Source organism: Talpa occidentalis, unplaced genomic scaffold (genome assembly GCF_014898055.3).
Source record: "Talpa occidentalis isolate TD23 unplaced genomic scaffold, MPIMG_talOcc4v2.1 talOcc4.16, whole genome shotgun sequence".
Taxonomy (NCBI): domain Eukaryota; kingdom Metazoa; phylum Chordata; class Mammalia; order Eulipotyphla; family Talpidae; genus Talpa; species Talpa occidentalis.
The window spans coordinates 37,099,530-37,119,506 of NW_023601653.1; the positions used below are offsets into that span (position 1 = coordinate 37,099,530).

Genomic DNA, 19,977 nt, shown 5'->3' on the forward strand with positions numbered 1-19,977 from the left:
TTGAAAATCTGAAATCTGCATTATTGGTAAACAAACTGGAGATCTAAAGAGGAGTGGATGTTATTCAAAGGCAGTCTGGAAGTAGAATTCCTTCCCCCTCAAGGTCCTCAGTCTTTTTCTCTTAAGGTCTTCCACTGAATGAATGGATGAGGCCCATCTATATTGGGGGTGGGGGAGGCGGGGGGCAATCTGATTTACTCAAACTCTACTGATTGAAATGTGAGTCACATCTTTAAAAATATTTTGACAGGGCCTCCCCGGTGGCGCAGCGGTTGAGCGCTGGGTTGCGAACCTGCCCGCGGCCTCTGCGGCGCCGGTTCGATCCCCGGCTGCTCCCCGGCCACCGGAGGAGGGTCCCGCATGGCGCGCAGACCTCTCCTGCCGCCCGCTGCTCCCCTCAGCAGTGTACTTCGGTCCTTCTGCCTGCTCTGCTCCCCGCTCTGGCTCTGGTGAATTCTCTCACCCTCCCGCGCTTCTGACTGTACCCAGTGCATGTATAAACAAAAACAAACAAACAAACAGATAAATAAATAAACATGCCTATATAAAAAAAAAAAAAAATTTAAAAAAAAAAAAAAAAAAAAAAAAAAAAAAAAAAAAAATATTTTGACAGCAACAGCTAAACTGATGTTTGAAACATCTTGGCACCGTATCTTAGCCAAATTGACAAACAAAATCAACCACCACTGTTGTTTCCTCTTTTATTTCAATGGCTAAAACTTCCAGGAAAATACAATAGAAGTAAAGATAACACTACGCAGCCTTATCATATTTGTGGTTCTCATGGAAATTCCCCAATATGTCTTCCTAAAGGATTTCTTTTAAGTACTATTACATGACTAATCTTGTAGGGTAAATTAAGATTGCTCAGGGTTGACCTCTGTGGCTATCACCTGTGGCCTTGAATGCAGGAGGCTCTTGGAAGTGTGGTCTCGTGGTGTGCATGCCTCATGGTGAACACCTGGAACATGGTGTGGGCATAAGTAAGTGGGCACAGCTAAGCCGAGAGGCGGGCTATAAGGGCAGCGGCAGAGGACGGGTGGCAGAGGACTGTTCAGTGGACTGTGGTGGATGGTGGCAGAACAGCTACAGAGGAAGAGACCAAGAGACTATACCAGAGAGAGCCCAAAGAGAGAGTAAAGATTTGCTGGGGGTTGGGAAGTCTGCCAGTCTCCTGCCCCCTCTAACCCCCAACTCCTGCCTCGCCAGGAGGTAGAATTGGGGTAGAAAGGACATTAAAAGCCTGAAAAAGCCTCCGAAGTTTCCAGGACTCTTCTTTACCCATCTGCCCAGATCCATAGAGAACCTGCCCTGTGCCTTGCTGGTGCGACAAATCTCCATTCTTACTTTAGCATGTTCTTATTTTATCACTTTTAGTATATTTTTATCATAAATGGGTACCATCCGCTAAGATGATTATACTTTTTTCTATTTTGACTTATTGAAACATGTTTTATTTATAGATTTCCTATCAATAAGCCATTCCTTGCATTCCTATGGTAAATTGATTTGCTTGGATTATAGTTTTCTTTGACGATGTCGCGGAACTTAATGACAATATTTCAAATCATTTTTAATTTGTATTCCTAAATCAATGTCAGCTGTGTCTGAAGACTTGTGGTTTTAATGTTTTTTGAGGGGAGGATCTATTTTATGTGATATTTGCTAAAATTTTAGTGTTAAGGTTTTAATTTTGCTAAGTACACCGCGCACCTTTGCAGCAATTCAGGAAGCATGACACCAATGATATTTTTAGGATAAGATGCACGGATCAGGGCCTCCCCTGATGGCGCACGGTTGAGAGCTGGGCAGTGAAGCTGCCCACAGCCTCTGCAGTGCCGGTTCGATCCCCAGCCACCGGGGCGAGGGTCCCACATGGCGCAACAGACCTCTCCTGCCATGCCCGCTTCTCCCCTCAGCAGTGTATTTCGTCAGTCTGCCTGTTCTGTTCCCCGCTCTGGCTCTGAATTCTCTCACCCTCCCGCACTTCTGACTGTACCCAGTGCTTGTATAAATAAATAAATAAATCTTTAAAAAAAAAAATTCTCAAACAGGGAAATAGGAATAGCCAGCTCTTATTCGACTGGGGTGGCCAGTGGAACCCTCTGTGTTTTGTGCTATAGGCATCCATCCTACATTCTTTGAGTTGTAACTTTCCTCTACAAAATCAACAGTATGTAAAGCTTCCCTGCCACTGAATCCGGCATGGGCCAGCTTGGTTTATACTTCATGTGGTTTGCTAGAAAACAAGTTCAAACAACAGAAGTATAAAATATGAGCACCACTCCTGGCTGAAAAAGAGTGTCAAGGTTGGCTTGGGTGATCTTGGAGAGGACAGTACAGAACTCAGGGCATTAGGGTTTAGCTACCCGGGGACTTTTGTTTAAAAGTCAGGGTTCACTATGGAGAGCTGTGTGGAGATTTCTTGACCTACTAAACATAGAGTTTCCATATGATCCAGCAATTCCACTCCTAGGTATTTACCCAAAGGACACAGAAACATTAATTCCAAAGGGCACCTGCACGCCTATGTTTATAGCAGCACTATTTACAATAGCTAAGCTATGGAAGCAACCCAAATGCCCAAAAATAGATGACTGGATCAAGAAGATGTGGTACATATACACCATGGAATATTACTTAGCAATCAAGAAAGATAAACACATGCAGTTTGCAGCAACATGGATGGAGCTAAAAGGGATCATGCTCAGCGAAATAAGTCAGAAAGAAAAAGAAAAATACCTGATGGTCTCACTCATAGCAGGGATTTAGAAAACCTAAATAAGAGACCAGGAAAAAGACTAATCAATACAAAGTAATAACCAGAATCATCAAGCAACTATAAACCAGAGACACACTGGTGGGGGAGAGGGGGGGCGGGGAGAGGAAGAACTAGAGTAAAAATAAGGGGGGAGTGCAATTGTATGGGGAATATAACCAAAATGAAAATGCATACATTGTGCGAAGATGAAAAATGATGTAAGATTTATATAAAATAATTTTTTTTAATAATAAATAAATAAAAGTGAGGGTTCAATTGTGTTCACAGTCGCTGCCGAGTCACTCTCTAACGCCAGCACCACCTCTAGCTCGCCGAACTCCAGCCAAAGTAGAAGGGGGGTAAGTAAGGAGGTCTCTCTACCACGGCTGGTACAAAGCAGACTGCCCGCAAATGGACCGGTGGTAAAGCACCGGGGAAGCAACTGGCTCCAAAAGCCACTCGCAAGAGTGCGCCCTCTACTGGAGGGGTGAAGAAACCGCATCGTCACAGGCCTGGTACTGTGGCACTCCGTGAAATTAGACGTTATCAGAAGTCCCCTCAACTTCTGATGCACAAACTTCCCTTCCAGCGTCTGGTGCGAGAAATTGCTCAGGACTTCAAAACAGATCTGCGCTTCCAGAGTGCAGTTATTGGTGCATTGCAGGAGGCAAGTGAGGCCTATCTGGTTGGCCTTTTTGAAGACACCAACCTGTGTGCTATCCATGCCAAACGTGTAACAAATATGCCAAAAGACATCCAGCTAGTGCGTCACGTACGTGGAGAGCATGCTTAAGAATCCACTATGATGGGAAACATTTCATTCTCAACCAAAAAAAAAAAATTTTTCCCTTTTCCTGTTATTGGTAGTTCTGAACGTTAGATATTTTTTTTTCCCATGGGGTCAAAAGGTACATAAATGTATGGTTGCAAGTGGATTAAACTAGAGACACAGGAATCAGGTATTGGCAGTTTTTCCATTTTCATTTGTGTGTGAATTTTTAATATAAATGGCAATGATATAAAGCAGTAATGCAAGTCAAAATGTTGCAGCGAACAAGTTTCAGCAGTTCAACTTTATAATAATTATAAATAAACCTGTTAAATTTTTCTGGACAATGTCAGCATTTGGATTTTTTTTAAAACAAGTAAATTTCTTATTGATGGCAACTAAATGGTCTTTGTAGCATTTTTATCATACAGTAGATTCCATCCACTCACTCTACTTTTCTAACTGAGTTCTCCTACATGCAAGCACATGTTTTTAATTTTGTCTGTCTTCTGTGCTGTTCCTGTAAGTTTGCTATTAAAATACATTAACCTATAAAAAAATAAAAATAAAAAATAAAATTGAGGGTTCATAGGTGATGTGGTGGTGGGAGATTTACGGGGACTACACCTGATGGGAGAAATCAAAAACTGTACAAAAATGAACAATGATGTAAGAAAATTTAAAAGTTTAATAAAAAAAAAAAAGTGAGGCCATCCATGCTGCTGCAAGTGATGATGTCAGAAGGAAAAAGATAAATGCCGGATGGTTTCACTTACATGTAGGATATAGAGAAATCAAACAAAGGGTCAGGAAAAACACAAAACTTGCATGCTGACCAGAGATCTGAGGCATCCAGCAGGTGAGAGGGAGAAAGAGCGGTCAAAACAGGGGAGGGAAGCACACAAGGGACTATGGTGATGGGTCGGGGGATATGATGGTGGAAGAACTCCAGGTACTGCACCTAAGGGGGGAAATCAGATACTGTCCAAAAATTAACAATGATGTCAGAAAATAATAATTTTAAAAATAATTTAGAAGTGGGGCCAGCAATTGCAGCCATAAATCCTGATTCAGAATGATGTAGAAGCCTGCCCTGCCGCGCTGCATGCTGTCCTCACAGCAGATGGCCGAGATAGGGCTCCATAACACTCCCAGACTACAGAGACCAAGAGCCAACTGCAACGCCAGCCCAATAGTCACCAAGGCCAGGCTTTACACTGAAGCTTCTTTATAATTAACTCTTGTTTTGCTTTCTGGTCACGGATTTTTAACTAGTCACGCAACTGAAAATTATTTTCATAAACCAGCATCATCCAAACAGTGTTCTGGAGAACACTAGAGGCCACTGATGTCAGTCGGTATTCTAATAGGAAGAAAGGTTTGTCTTCAAATAAATTTGGAAAAGCTGTTAAGCAAAATTCAACTTATTATTGCAGAACCTCACAGATTCTTTCTCATTTTGATGTCCTTGGTGACCTTAAGCTTTTTTCCACAGCATGCCTATTAACATTTCCTAATATATCACTGCTGGATGTAATATATTAGGAAGATAATCTTCAGTAATCAGCGTTATCGCCTACACCTACTAAGTGCCTACTAGGCATTGAATAATGTGTTAGGGATTTTACATGCCACATCTCACTTAGTCCTGGCACCCTCTCTAGGAAGTAGGTGGAGTAGTTTTGCACAGTGGTGTAGACAGGTTAAGTAACTGTCCCATAATGACAGTACTAGTGAATCACAAACCCTAATATGCAGCCAGATCTGTCTGATTCCAAAGTCTAAGTGCTTTGTGGATAAGAACATTTGTTCTAGCACTATTGCACTTTGAACTAGTTTCCTCATAAAATGATACACCGTGAAAATACATGCTGCTCATGCTCTGTGAACTCTCATATCCTCTCTTGCCCAGATGCAGCCCTGCGGATGTTTTTGGCTATAAAGCCCCTTTACACCATGCTACAGCGACGCTTGACCAAGGAGAGCTGAATCAAGTATATTTGGTCACATCACATGTGTTGTTTTCTTTCTTGTGGCCTCTTCCTGACATCTCTGTGTCAAGAGGTGTCTAAGTGATGGTCCCAGACCTGCAAATAAATCAAGCTGAATATTAAAATGCAAGTTGATTGCACTACAAGAACATAGTGGAAGCAAGAAAGGGTAAAGATTAGCAGGCGGTTAGGGATTGGTAGAAATCCCTTGGAGAATTAAGGACAACACTGTGACCTGGAAAGAGTGACTAGCCATTGTGTGAGACTCTGGCTGGAGGCTTGCCACAAACTCAGATTTGAAAAGGAGGGAAGAGTGAATGCCAAACAACTTGCTGGAAATTTATCGGTACAGACAATTCCATATCCTGCTGCGATTGGTCCCATTCAAGATCCCAGAGCCTGGTGCTGCCTCTCTCAATAGCATCCACATTCCCCGCTCCAGTAGCTACTCTTTCTGCACAGAACCTTTCATACATACAAATGAGAAGATTGCAATTACATAGCTTTGCATATCAAAGCAGGATAGTCAATTAGGACTTACCTAGACCGACCATGTTACTTAGCAAGGGCCATGGTAACAAATTTTATGGGTGTCATGCCCTGTTTAGAAATTTCCCATCTCAAGAAGTCTGGGAATGAAAATGGTCAGATATGGAAGATGTAGTTTGCAGAACTCTATAGGCTTAAGTGTCCCCTCATCCTTTCTGGTCAAAAGGTGAGAACTTTTCCATGACTTAACTGTTGTTATATAATAAACACCCCTAATTCTAAAGACTTAAAATAACTAGCATTTGTTGCTTATGATGAGTCCACAGATTGGCTGGTAGTTCTGCTGATGTGGGATTGATGTAACTGATTTTAGCTGGATACACTCGTGTATCTGTGGTTAACTGGTCGGTCATCAGGAGGCTGGTGGTCTAGAAGGGCCTGAGCTGAGACAACTCACCCCCACTCCATCTGGTCTCTGATTCTGTAACCAACTACTTGGGTTCATTTTCATGATAACTTCAGGGGTTGAGGCGAATGAAGCAAACCCCAGTAAGCACTGTTTAGTGGGGATGGCTTATTTGCTAATATTTCATTTACCAAGTCTCATGATGAGTTCAAAGTCAGGATGGTGAAAACAACAAAGTTACAATGGAAACGCCATAGTGCATACTTGCTTAGGTCAAAAATATCTCAACTTGAATTTGAATCACATGACAAAGAGAATGATAAAGATGGCCAGGTTAGAGTTAAGAAGAACCAGGCTAAATTTTCCCTTCAATGACTCACAATTCCAGAATTAGTTCAAAATCCAAATCATAACAATAGACTCCCATTGTATGACTTTGATGAACTAAAGGATACATTACTAAAGGGAATCAGGATATGCTTCCCCAAAATATAACACTGCAGTATAAGAATTAGTAAACTGAAAATAATTGACAGTCAACAGATGCAGAAAGAAGGCTTCTTGGAACTTCCCATGTCTGACTAAAAGCAGAAACTCTTGGGAAATCATAAATTCCCTCTTTGGCGTGGATCTGCCCCCATGAGAGAGATCAAAAGTAAAGCTACCACAAATTTCTTCTCCAGGGTAGTTTTGTTTTTTTTTAACACAATTTTTTTTAAAGATTTTATTTATTTATTTATACAAGCACTGGGTACCGTCAGAAGCGCAGGAGGGTGAGAGAATTCACCAGAGTCAGAGGGGAGAGCAGAACAGGCAGAATGACGAAGTACACTGCTGAAGGGAGCAGCGGGCGGGTGGCAGGAGACCCTCGCGCCATGTGGGACCCTCGCCGGCGGCTGGGGATCGAACTGCAGAGGCTGTGGGCAGCTTCGCATCCCAGCACTCAACCGCTGCGCCAACTGGGGAGGCCCTTTCCAGGGTAGTTTTAGGAACCGAAAGGAAGAACAAGATCACTCACAACTGGAAAGACAAACATCACAAACCTAATTATCTAGCTCTCTATTCTCCTAAACACTCATTTTTCTTTCCTAAAATAAAACAAAAAACCTACTTGTCCTTCCCATTGAAGCCTTTCTCCCCTCTCTCCTTCACCTATTCAGCTAAATATGTAAACCCCAAATTCTAACCAGGGCTTTGAGTTACTCATCACTGAACACTCCTGCTAGAATCTGCAGCTATACATTTTTTTCTCCTATTAATTTCTTTTGTCGATTTTAATTTGCAGGACTTAGGGGCTCAACATTAGAGGATAGAGAAAAAGTTTCTTCCCCATACAGTAACATCCCTACAAACTGTTCTGGTCAGGAACTAAACTGTAAAAATACCCCTACAGCATAAATCACTGGAGTTGGGGTCCTCTGTTGTTTGCAGCCAGTAACAGCATACTTAATAGACTACGGTGTTTAAGATGTCTATGAAAAACTAAAGCAAGATGTCAAAGAAATGATGACTCTAGATTTGAGGGAAGAGGTCTGAATGGGAACTAAATATTTAGAGGTCATAGGTTTACGTATAACTTTTAAAGCCACATGGCTGGAGGAAATCACATTGAAAAGAATATAAAAACAGAGAAAAGGAGCCCAAGATGAGTCTTGGGAGATGCTCATATTTATAGAGATTAAGGAGGAGGACAGGAGACATCAAAGGAGACCAGTGTAACCAACCAAGAGGAAAACCTAACGAATATGGTGTTTGGAAGCCCATAGGGGAAAGGAAGGATTTCAAGAGGAAAGGGTTGAACTGTGTAGAAAACTTCTGAGAAATCCTGCTCCAAGCCCTTTGTACGTGCAGAGCTTCATCTTGCAAAACAAGGACCCTTGTCCTCCAGGCTCAAAGTTAACTGAAATTTCTTTTCATCTGTCTCACATCTGCACATCATGCCCCCTTGCTTCTATGGCTTCACCTACATTGCATCCTTCACCTAAACAGGCCTCTCTCCATCTGCTCTCTCCAACTCCTGCTGCTCCTTGCGGGCTCAGCTTCAACACTGCTTCTCCAGACATGTCTGGGGGACCCCGACCCTCTGTCTCCAAGGAATGGGACAGTTTCCCTATTTCATTTGTCTGCTTGGGCTGCCATAAAGAGCATCACAGGATAGCAGGTTTGAAAAACATAAGTTCATCTTCTCATAGTTTTGCAAACATGGAGTCCAACATTAAGGTACTGTCACGCTTGATTTCTGGTTGAGCTCTCCCTCCCTAGCTTATAGATGGCAGACTTCTTGCTTTGTCCTCACGTGGTCTTTCCTGTGTATGCACACAGAGAATGCTCTGGTGTCTTATAAGGACACCAGTCTCCACCCTTATGACCTCATTTAACTTTAATTAGCTCCTTAAAGGCCCTATGTCAAATGCAATCACACCAGGTTTAGGACCTCAATATACAAATTTGGGGGAGACATAATTCCATCCCTAACATCCATCAAATCACTTATTGGATGATAACTTCTCTCTTCCATGCTGGCTGTTAGTTCTGTGAGGCCACGCCTAGCAATGCTTATGTTTTATTTTCCATTCAGCACAGGAAATGCTAATAAAATAATCTGCCCACTAAATGAGTGAATGAGACCATGGAATCAGAGTGCACCTCATAGCCAGCCAAGAGTAACCCACATAGCCAGCCAAGACTGTCCCCCAATTGAGAATTCACTCCCCAGGAGTGTTCCACTTTCAATGGTTAATAAACTTTCGCTTTGAAATAAATGGAGGGAAACCTAGGGTGAATTAGTAAGAAACTATAGAATTTTAAGAGGTTTTAGTAGTTTCAAGTAAGCCTAAAATTATGTCACATCTGCTTTGCAATTTGTCCACTATTTGTCTTCAAGCAAATGATGTGAAAATGGTATAAAATTGGATGAAAGCCCCTACTTAAGTGAATGAACAATCATCCTGAAAATGAGTTTATACAGTGCTTTTATTTAGCAAATTCTATTTGCTAAATTACAAGTAGGGCAAAGATAAACTTTAATCCAGACTTCAGGAAAAAAAAAATCCAAACTTAAAAAAAAAAACAAAAAAACGCAGACTTCAGTCTGCGTTCTGGTCTCTGAGGTTCTCACACTTTAAGAAAGATGAAAATGGATGAGAAACGGGGCTTGGGAAGAGGCTCTGAATTGCATTATTTTTAAACTCTTTTTGCTATACACTATGAAAGTGGTGAGTTCGATTTATAGAGCTTAAAATACTATCTTTAGAAACAGGAAGTCAGCAATGGTTCTGTATTCATCTCCTTCTCTTCTGAAGATTGCACATACATGATTTTAAAGAAACCAAAATGACTTAGAAATACAGAAACTGGCTTTTTTTAGGCATTTAATTTCTAGGTTTTCCTAAACTCTAAAATGTGTCAGGGCGAGGGGCAGAGGGAGATTTCTTAACAAGTTTCCAACTGCTTATTGGTATATACCCTTCAAGGGTATTTTTCTTCTGGTTTTATTATTATTATTATTATTATTATTATTATTTGTTTTAATAAAATGTGTTTGGGTAAAGGTTGACTTGGGTGGTAAACTCCAGGTTTCTCCACTAGAGGAAATGGTCAGCTCCCCAAGGGACCAGTTTTCTCTGTGTAGCTGGATTAGGCAGCTATTATCCAAGAGCTGCCCCAGTGAGTGAGGCTCAGTGACATGTGACAAACAAGCTGACTCTCAGCCTGTGCTGACACACACTGTACTAACAATAACACTCCAGCAAACACACCCTCCTGTTCCTCCTCCTAACCTCAGGCTGCATCAAGGGGACAAATGATTCTAAGAGGCAGGCCAAACAAACCCTCTGGCTCCAAGAATCATTGCAAGGAGCCAGTTTCTTAAACAATAGGGAAGGGGCAGATGCCGAGGAAGAATAATTTGGATAATTATTTCATTTTAGCACAGCCCAAAAGCAATATAACTTTGACCCCTTGAGGCCCTTGATATAAATGCAGATAGGTGGGTGTCTTCTATTATAGTATCTTGTGGTGTTCTAGAAAGGGACAAATATGGCCCAGAGATTTGAAGAGATTGCCTAGAATCTGTAACATCCAGAAGGAAATGGTAATTGGGCACCTGAACCACTTCAGGGCTAGTTCAGGTGTGACCTCATTCTCCCAATTTAATGGTCACGATCCCCAGAGAAAAACACCTAGCAGATGCTACTTTATAACAAATACTTCTCACTTTGGCCACCAGGCAGCTCTCTAAGTAGCTATAACCAGCAGGTCCTAATTTTTTCTCTCTTTTTAAAAAAATAACATAAAAATTAATGTGGAAGGTGGATGTTCATTTTATATTGTCCATTGAAGGGGACATATTAACATTTATCCATATGAGAAATTATACATATATTGCATGAAACATTTTATAATACATAAAATATATAACATTAGTTCTTTAAGAATGCTTTTCCTGGGCCTCCCCTAGTGGCACAGCAGTTGAGCGCTGGGTTGCGAAGCTGCCTGCAGCCTCTGCAGTGCCAGTTCGATACCCAGCTGCTGGGCAAGGGTCCCACATGGCGCGTAGACCTCTCCTGCTGCCCGTTGCTCCCCTCAGCAGTGTACTTCGTCAGTCTGCCTGCTCTGCTCTCCCCTCTGGCTCTAATGAATTCTCTCACACTCCCGCGCTTCTGACTGTACCCAGTGCTTGTATGAATAAATAAATAAATCTTAAAAAAAAAAAGAATGCTTTTCCTGACCAAATCACAACTTAGCTTCTTATTAAATATTCTCCTTCCTATCTTACTATAGATAAAAGACTTCAATTTTGTTGGAATGCAAATTTGGAAGCAGTCAATGCCAGGTTGAATTGAGAGCATGCAAAGACTTTGGGGGATACAGTTTGAAGCACTTGGTGGGTAGTAAGTGTTGGTGAAGGCTGTCTCTTAAATGCCTGACAGTTTTTGGCAAGGTCCAAGTTGGCCTGATAAAAGGGTTATGGGTTTCTCTCCAGCAGAGTCTGAGACAAGATGCACACTCTGGTGCTGGCTATGACCCACTTCCTTCCCTTACCCTGATGGGATACAGAAGACCTCAGCACCCCTCAGACTCCCCAGCTGCCAAGACAGCATCTGTCTGCACACACACACCACCCTCAGTGTGCACTGACCGGGTTGGTACAAAGACAACTGATCTGGGACCACAATGAAGTAGGTGTTTATACTTATTTTGATTTTGTTCATATCTGTTAAGTCAGAATTCCCTGGCACAGAATCTGCTCAATTTCTCTTTAGCTACAATGTATTCACAAATGCCGCTATGACTTATTTGCTTTATATCTTCACTAATTTGGGCCTTCAGCTTTTTCATGTGTAGCATGGAATTGCAATGACCTACTCACAGAATTGTTGGGACTCGAATAAGACGAAACAATGTGCGTGTTAGTGCTTGTAACTTGTAACAAAACAACAGTTGTTGATAAGATCCTCTGACCAAGATCCCCTGTTCAATAGTTAAACTTATTTGTGTAGATATGAGAAGAGGATTCTGGGAGGATACATTATTAGCCATTTTCTAGCTTTGTGAACTCTAGCAAGTTAATTAACTTTTTAATCTATGAAATTGAGAAAATCTTCTTAATTTTTTCCAGAAATTAAAAACTTTTGCAAGAATTAAAATTACACCCTATTACACTAAGTGTGATGCCTGCCACAAACAGATGCCTTTAAAATGGTAGATGTGGCTATTGTGTTCAGTCAGAAGATATTCTGATAAATAAAGCACTTGTCTTCCCTGATTTCCTAGTGTTCTTTCTTGCTCAAGAACGGCCTCCCTCAGTTACTATTATGAGTGTACAAGGGTGTGTCTAAGGAGAATGCAGTCTGTGGCATAAAAATAAATAATTCATAGACTGTACTTTGAACACTTTGCTTGAATTTTTATAAAAATTAGAATTTCAATTTCCTAGACTAAGAAAGAAAAAGTACCCAAGAAATTTAAAAACCAAACCAAACCAAACCAATCTTTCTAGGTAACAGGTTTACAAATTTTCTATCAATTTTGACACCATCTTCTCTTCTTACGGGAGTAAACTGAAATAAGTTTCTCAACTACCTATGTACCTGGATTGAAGAAGTCAAGTACATTTCTAATATTGTTGATGACCTAAAAGAAGTTCAGGAGTCCTAGAAGCAGAGTCCCCCATGGCTAGGCCTCCACTGGATTTAGTTTTACCCTCCCAAGAAAAGGAGAGCTAGTTTTGGGGTAAAATAGCAGAAACCAAAGAGGCAGAAATTAAAATGGCAGTGGGTTGCAAAAACCTGTCTCATCCATCCACTAAAGGCAGTTTCTCTCTCTCACCTACATATTAAAAGGTGACATCCTGGCTCTGCCAGGACAGCCCCATTTAGGTGCATTCTCATAAACCCAGGTAACGTGGCAACACAGGGACGGAATTTGTTGATCAGTTGGTCATCAGCTGTGATTTTATCTCGGCATAGGGTGAAACCAGGAGCCAAGAAACAGACACCCAGCTCAGGAATTTCTACTTTAGAAAGAGTTTTCTTACTTGTCACTTTGCAAACAAACACATAGAGAAGACAAAACACTGCAGAGGCTGCAAATAGATCTCACCTCCCACGCTAATCCCAGTCACCCTGAAACCTGTGGAAAAATGGCTCTGAGACCATCTCCATGCTCGGGAGTGACTGGTATGATCTAGAAAGGCTGCTCACAGAGGGCTCAGGAAGTGGAAACAGTAAGACCCATATAATGTATTTGCCATCTTTGAGCTCCCGTCGTATTAAGTAGACACACAAAACAATCTAACACCAGAGATAACGTGTCACCGAAGAATTGATATCATCTGCAGCATGTTTGCCTTTGAGGATCAGCTGCTCCTTGGAATGCACAACCAATCTGCTTCCAGAAAGACATCGCCTGCAGGACTTTCTCACAGTAGTCCTGTATTAGTTTAAGATTCCATACTACGTGGTTTGACTGCTGCTCTTGGTGCTATCATTTTCCATCTCTCTCTGAGTCCTTGTTTTTGTATAATCCTACCTAAATTACACCGTTAGGTTGGAGAAACACCTCTGGCTAATTAGGAAAACCAATAACTTTTTTTTTTAAACTTCATACTCTGTGTTTAATACCTTTCATAGTGGTTCACTTGGCTGAATTTATCCTTATGCTAATCTGTGCTCCTTTTTTGCACCCTTTTCTCAAGGTAGCAATTTCCTTCTGGTACCTGCTACTTAAAATAAATCTAAGGTCTTCAGGTCCTTTCAAAACCAGAAACTTACCCTCATGACTGCCAGGACAATGACCTCAATGACTGGGGATCACTGGCGCCAGGCTCCAATAACCACCGCAGCCATGCTGACCATTAATATCTCTCTGTGTCCTATTGTTCCAGTTCTGCTTCCCAGGAGGGGCTGCCCCGTGGTGTGGGGCAGGAAATACTAGTTTCTAGGCATAGTGCCAATAAAGGCCCTTAGGTAACTAACCCATTTCACAAACTTTCCCCTTCTTAATTAAAAATTAATGCTACCTCTGCAGAAAAATCTCCTCTGAGCATTCAAGTCCTTTCAGACTCTTCCCTTTGGGTAGATAATAGATAGCGTCTTCAATCCCCTTTTGGACAGCTACAAATGCAAAGAGGCAAAGAAAAGAGACTTGACAGGTGATGAAAATACCTCCCATGTGCCAAAATTGTGCTAGCTTCTGAGCAGTTTCCCCTCTGCTCCATCTCAGGTGCCAAGCCCACTCTGCCCCAGCACACAGGAGGGCCAAGGCAGAAATACCTTGATAAAAGAGAGAAAGCAGATGGAAGTTGTTAGCTTGAAGCAGAAAAAATCTGAGAGTTTTATGACTGCTACCTCCCCTTTTATCTAGGTCTAGCTACATGGATATATCCCTTCGGACTCTTGCTGGATGTCCTGTACCTTTTATTTAAATGACAACCACTGTCTGGTCTCATCACTGCCACTACACCAACACATAAAGAAATTACAGGAAATTCATGAACACAGAGGATAATTAAGTAAAAATTGAGAGTATAACTGATACACATCTAGTCAATTGGCAGCTATCAGGAAGGGTAGGTCCTGGCGCCTGCATAAAATATGGATTGATAAACCACTATCAGAAACAGGAGACAGCGGTGAGTAATGTGATTCAAGGAAAAAAGAAGGTCTTATTCACACATCAAATAAATTTACCTTCTAGGGGGACTTCCTGGTGGTGCAAGGGGTTAAGCACAATACCAGGAAGCTATCCGGAGCCTCTGCAGCACAAGTTCAATCCCCAGCCGGCCAAGGAGCAACCCACACGGTGCAACAGACTTCTCCTGTCTCACCCGCTGCTCCCCTCAGCAGTGTATTTCAGTCAATCTGCCTGTTCTGTCCCCCATTCTGTCTTTGGTGAATTTTCTCACCCCCCACACCTCTGGCCTGTACCCCAGTTCTTGTGTGTGCAAATAAATAAATCTTAAAATAAAATAAATTTACATTTCAGTCTTCCATATGGGGAAAGTATTTTGCTTTTCTCCCATTTTTCTACCATTTATGACAGAGTTTACAGTCTCAAATTCTCAAGATTGGATTAAGCCACTATAAATAGACCTCAGAAAATCTACTCTGACTTTTAGACCTTGGCACTTAGATTCAGGAATTTCCTCTCTCCTTCCTGATTTTAAAAATAAAATAAATAAATAAAAATCTTTCCTATGCTGTTGGCTATTTTTCCCTATGTTAGTTTCTCTTTTACATGATACCCATGCCAAGTGATAAAAAGACTGCAGGAAAAGAATGCAGGATTGTGTATAATAATGTTAAAATGAACAGACTAAATGGCTCTTGGGTAAACGGCCATGTGAGACCCTGAGAGCTAATCAATAATTCCAGGCACCAGTGGGCAGCAAACATAAATTTGATAATGTGAGAAAATCCTATTCTAACTTATCTGTACTTAAATCATCTGACTCATGTCCCAGAAGAATACATAGGTAATGTTCACCAGATTTCCAAGAGGTGGGTGTATGGAGCTCTTCCCATCACTAAGGAAGAGGCTGTGGGGTTGTTAGAAGGGTGACCTGTCTTAAATTATACAAATGGATGTTTGGACACATTGTTTTTATGGGAAGGAATACAGGTTTCCCTCCATATCTGAAAGTAGAATGGTCCTGTAGGTTATTTTGGGGATCTGTAAATATTCAATTTTTCCCCATATAAATAACCTACAAAATTATACCAAGTAGGATCATTCTACTTTTGTGTAGTGGATATAACCTTGTTTTAATGGGTCTCAACCCGACTTTCAGGAAAGAACAGGATGTGCAAAGAGACACAGTTATTACACCAGAATCCATGTCCTGAAACTTGAATTTTAATTAAAGAGGTTATAGCGTTACTCTAAATTGGTAATGAACATTATTTTTCAATTGGTAATCTTAGTCTTAAAAACTCTGTAGTTAGCATTTACATGTGAAGAGAGAGAATTCTATCCTACATTTCTGATTGCTTAATGCTATTTTTTTTTTCTCTCATTCAGGGTTAAACTAAATAAATGCCAGTAATTTTCTGCTAGATTGTAAACTCATGCTATACAGTCTAGAGATGTCGATTGTTTTGATGATGATAATGATTGGAATGTCTTCTACAATTTACCAGTTATTCTCATCCAATGCTTTAAAAGAGTTGCCATGATATGGTGGTAAATTTCCAGACTTGATTTTATTTTAATTTCAACAAACATTAATAGAAAAATAATCATAAGTGGGACAAGCCCTGGATTAAGCAACAAAGATAGGAAAATACTTCATGCACATGATGTGAAGTGATTCCTATAGACCCCTAGCAACACAGACCTCAGATTGGCATGAAGATGGCATGAGTGGAGTTTTTCAGTGAAGGTGAACTAGAGCCTGTACTTTAGAATGGAATATAAAAATTTCTTGTATTTCAAGTGAAGATAAGTCTACAGTGAGAATGCCCACTGAGTTGCTATTCTTTGGGATAGTCCAGAATAAGAAAAGAAACATTTATGTGTCCAAGCAGCAATGAAAACATGTTGGGGACTCCCTGGCATCCAAAAACCTCAGAGACAGTCGCTGGTAGGACAGTGCACCACATGCACCATTGTACATAGATGTTCTTTCTACCAAGGTCACTGATACATGTGACTGTGTGTGCTCTGAATAGAGGATGCCTTTAAAATAGTAGGTGGGGTCAAGGCCACACAGGGTATCCTGGTAGTTCGGCTGATAGAGGAGGCCAATAAACCTCTGCAAACTAAGGTTCCTTTTTTTATTTTTCTCTAGTCTTTAATCTGTCTGTCAATGCCAAGTGACTTTAAGAAATTGGGTAGTCGATTCTTTTGGCAAGTTTTGCTTAATAGGAAGAAAAACCCAAACAAAATAAATAATGACCTCCCTTGCAGGAACTTTTCAAGTAGTCACTTCAAAGACTGCAAAACATCCTTCCTACTCCAACCACAGTGACCGCCCAGCTGAGGGGACAACCCTAAAGGAGCATCTGGGAATTGAAGATGAGGCCTGGCTGTCTGGCCGGTGCCCCCTGTCTCCCTTAGGTACTTAGAAGTTCTCATAAACAAATGCATGTGCCCCTGTTCCCTCTCGCTCAGACCTCCACGCTGTCCCTCAGAGATAGTCATTATACCCTGTTAACTTCAGTCATTGTTCCCAGGGTCCAGCCTTCAGGGCTCAGCCTATTTGTCCCAGTGACAGCATGTTCGAAATTAAATTCCATTCAGATTTCCTGGTAAATGTTAATAGTACCAGGCACTCAGAAAGCTATTCAAGTAGACCTTTAATAAATATGCTCACCATTACCTAGAAAATAAGAAATAAATACTCTTGGTTAAAATAAAATGTCAGCTGTAACTTTTTTTAATGGAAAAAATGTGTCTGCAACATCTAATATAAAGTTTTTAACTAAAACATTTCTAAAAAGAAGAATAGTGTGAATGCTAAATTGGACATGAAACATTGCCAATTTCTTCTTTCCTTCAGTGAGGAAGCTGAGGGAGTTTAAGTGATTTGCATGAAGAAATTATACTTTAATTTATAAGTAATTATAAATTAATTATTGTATAGTAATGTTTCACAAAAATAGAAACTCAAATCCTTACATATTTTTATCAATAAACATACAGTGACTCTTGCCACTGTATGAGCCACACTGTAGGGGGCATCCGCTAATAAGCATCCACTAGGGATGCTTATTCCTTTCCTTAATTTAGGCCTGACAGTTGTGGAGTGGTCAGAGCCAGCCCACAAATGCTCACGGGGTAGGATTTTCCTGCAACATAAAGAGTACTTGTAGATTCAAGAGAAGGATTCCTCTCAGATCCAACCCTCCTGGAAAATTCCACTATAATCTGTGAATCAGAGAGAAACTGGAGTCAGCCCCTGTCTTACAGGATAGCAGTTCTTAACCGTCGTGGAGTTTGTTCTCCCACATTTGGAAGGAGGCAGCAGTGCCATCAGCTAGCAGTCTCGCTTGAAACAGCTCTAGTCTCAGCTGTTGCAATTTCTTAGTTCTTCCAGGGCTTGGACAAGGCCTCAGGGAGGAGAACGGGGCAAAAACACTGAGTAGGAGATTATTCCGGGACACTGAGCACAAAAGAAAGCAGGAGTGCTGCAGAGACCTGCTTTCCCACCACCACTGCTCCTCCCTCCCTACTCCCAGAGCTTCTCAGGAACTCTCAGGATTCCTAATTTAATATTCTCCAGCCAGAGACGTTTCTGAGGGGGTGTGGGGAGCACCACACCCACCATGATCTCTATTTTTCTTGCATTCCCAACAACTCCACAGAAGTAAGAAAAGACTTCCATTGCAAGTGTGAGAGATTAGGTCTTGCAATATTAGTCATTGTTTTCTTTCTTTCCAGAACTTCCTGACCTTTCCCCTAGTGGGCAGAAGTACCTACTTTACAGAAGAATTAGAGTTGTTATGACTGGAAGACTGAGAGAAAGGAAAGATTATTTTTCAGAAATTTTCCACTGAAGGCACATCAGAGAGTTTGTGGGAAAGCTCAGCTTGCGGGTGGCCAGCACCAGGTGGAGTGTGGCTGGCTCCCCTTCTTTGAGGGTCTCCAAATCACAGTTCCGCACATTGTTCCACAGGATCCTCCTGCAACACAAGAAATCACTGAGCCCAGGTGGAAGACCTTTTGTCAATAGTCCAGCACCACTTACAAGCTGGAGTCCTTGAGGTCAGAGGCGGTCTTAGGGAAGGGAAAGTCACAGTGGTGCCAGGTGAGTGGAGATGGGGCAGGGGAGGGGGGTTTACCCTCTGGCACAGTAAATAAACAGTGATGTTTCTAACAGAAGAGGGTGTTTTGAAACAATAAAAGGTTTCTGATGCCAACCTTCCAAAAGACCTAAGGTTTCTGTGGAGATGCTTGTAGAGATGACCTGGGGGTGGTGATGTTTATTGCTGGCCTCCATTAACTGGCCTGTTCACTTCCAAAACATTATTTTATTTCATCTTTAAACAACCCAATAGAGTAGATATTGTTTTATGGATGAAGAAACAGATTCTAGTGCATCTGCCCTTAACCACTAGGCCACCTCTTAACAAAGCTGGATGAGAATAAGGATAATACAGTTGCTCAAATGTTCTACTTTCTGAAAATATACCTATTTTTAATGACAGCTTCTATTTTAAATAAACGTGGAAAACTACATTTTCAATTGGAACTTGAAAGTTCCCCCACAAAATAAAAAGCAATCCACCTATGTGGTTTAAGGGAACTCCTAAATTATTTAACTACCTACTTGAATACAAATATAGACAAGGAACTGGAGCCTTGGTTACTCCAGTGAGTCTAAGAATCAAAAGTGATCCTTTAAGGAACTAGTCAAAGACCAGCAGCCCTAGGTCCTAACCTCACCTTCAGGGCATAGGGGCCCTGTCAACTTGTTCTCCACAGTGAATTGGCCATATCACTCCTCCTAGGTACCACGTTCAAGAGCCCCAAGGAGCAGTAAACTTTTGGAGAGCTTTGCCAGTGGCAAGAGAGTGGTAAGGGAGATGGTTCTACATTAGTATTCAAGTCCATCCTTTCCAGGGGAATTTGCTGGGGAATTCCTTTTACAGATCATAAATAAAGAGGGCAGTTCTCCATGTGACCCTCCCCATCTCAATGAAGTTTAGTGCAACAGAATGAGTGGGTAAATAAACTGACCAAGTCTGAAGGTTAATCTTAGGATATTCGAGGTATTTGCAACTTAGATCCCTCAATACATTTCCCTGTGTATGTAAAGCAACATTTTTCTGCATCATTTAAGAGAAAAGAAAATTAGCCAGTGTGAGCTGCCAACAGCTGGCTGACAACCTTGAGCAGTGGGTAGGTTGGAGTCGGTCCAGATTTTGCATAAGGAGTTCATTTTGGGTTAGTCAAAAGGGGAAGAGTTGGCCCAGATCCTGTTCCACAAATTCAGGAGCAAGGGGTTGCAACTCCCTTCAGAAAATGCTGGAAGGGGCTCTGCAGATCTATTTGCCAGGTACTATTTGATGTCCACTTGCTTTTCTACCTGGTACGAAAGGAACCATTAACTGTTGGA

At 41.4% G+C, this 19,977-nt stretch overlaps 1 protein-coding gene across 1 annotated transcript; it reads left to right on the forward strand.

Moving 5' to 3' along the window:
- Nucleotides 1-943: 943 nt before the first annotated feature.
- Nucleotides 944-3,594, forward strand: LOC119248295 (histone H3.3C-like). The gene is made up of 2 exons (XM_037515258.2): nt 944-983; nt 3,130-3,594. Exons 1-2 carry the CDS (start codon nt 944-946, stop codon nt 3,552-3,554), a joined length of 465 nt encoding a protein of 154 aa, XP_037371155.2. The 3' UTR covers nt 3,555-3,594.
- Nucleotides 3,595-19,977: the final 16,383 nt, after the last annotated feature.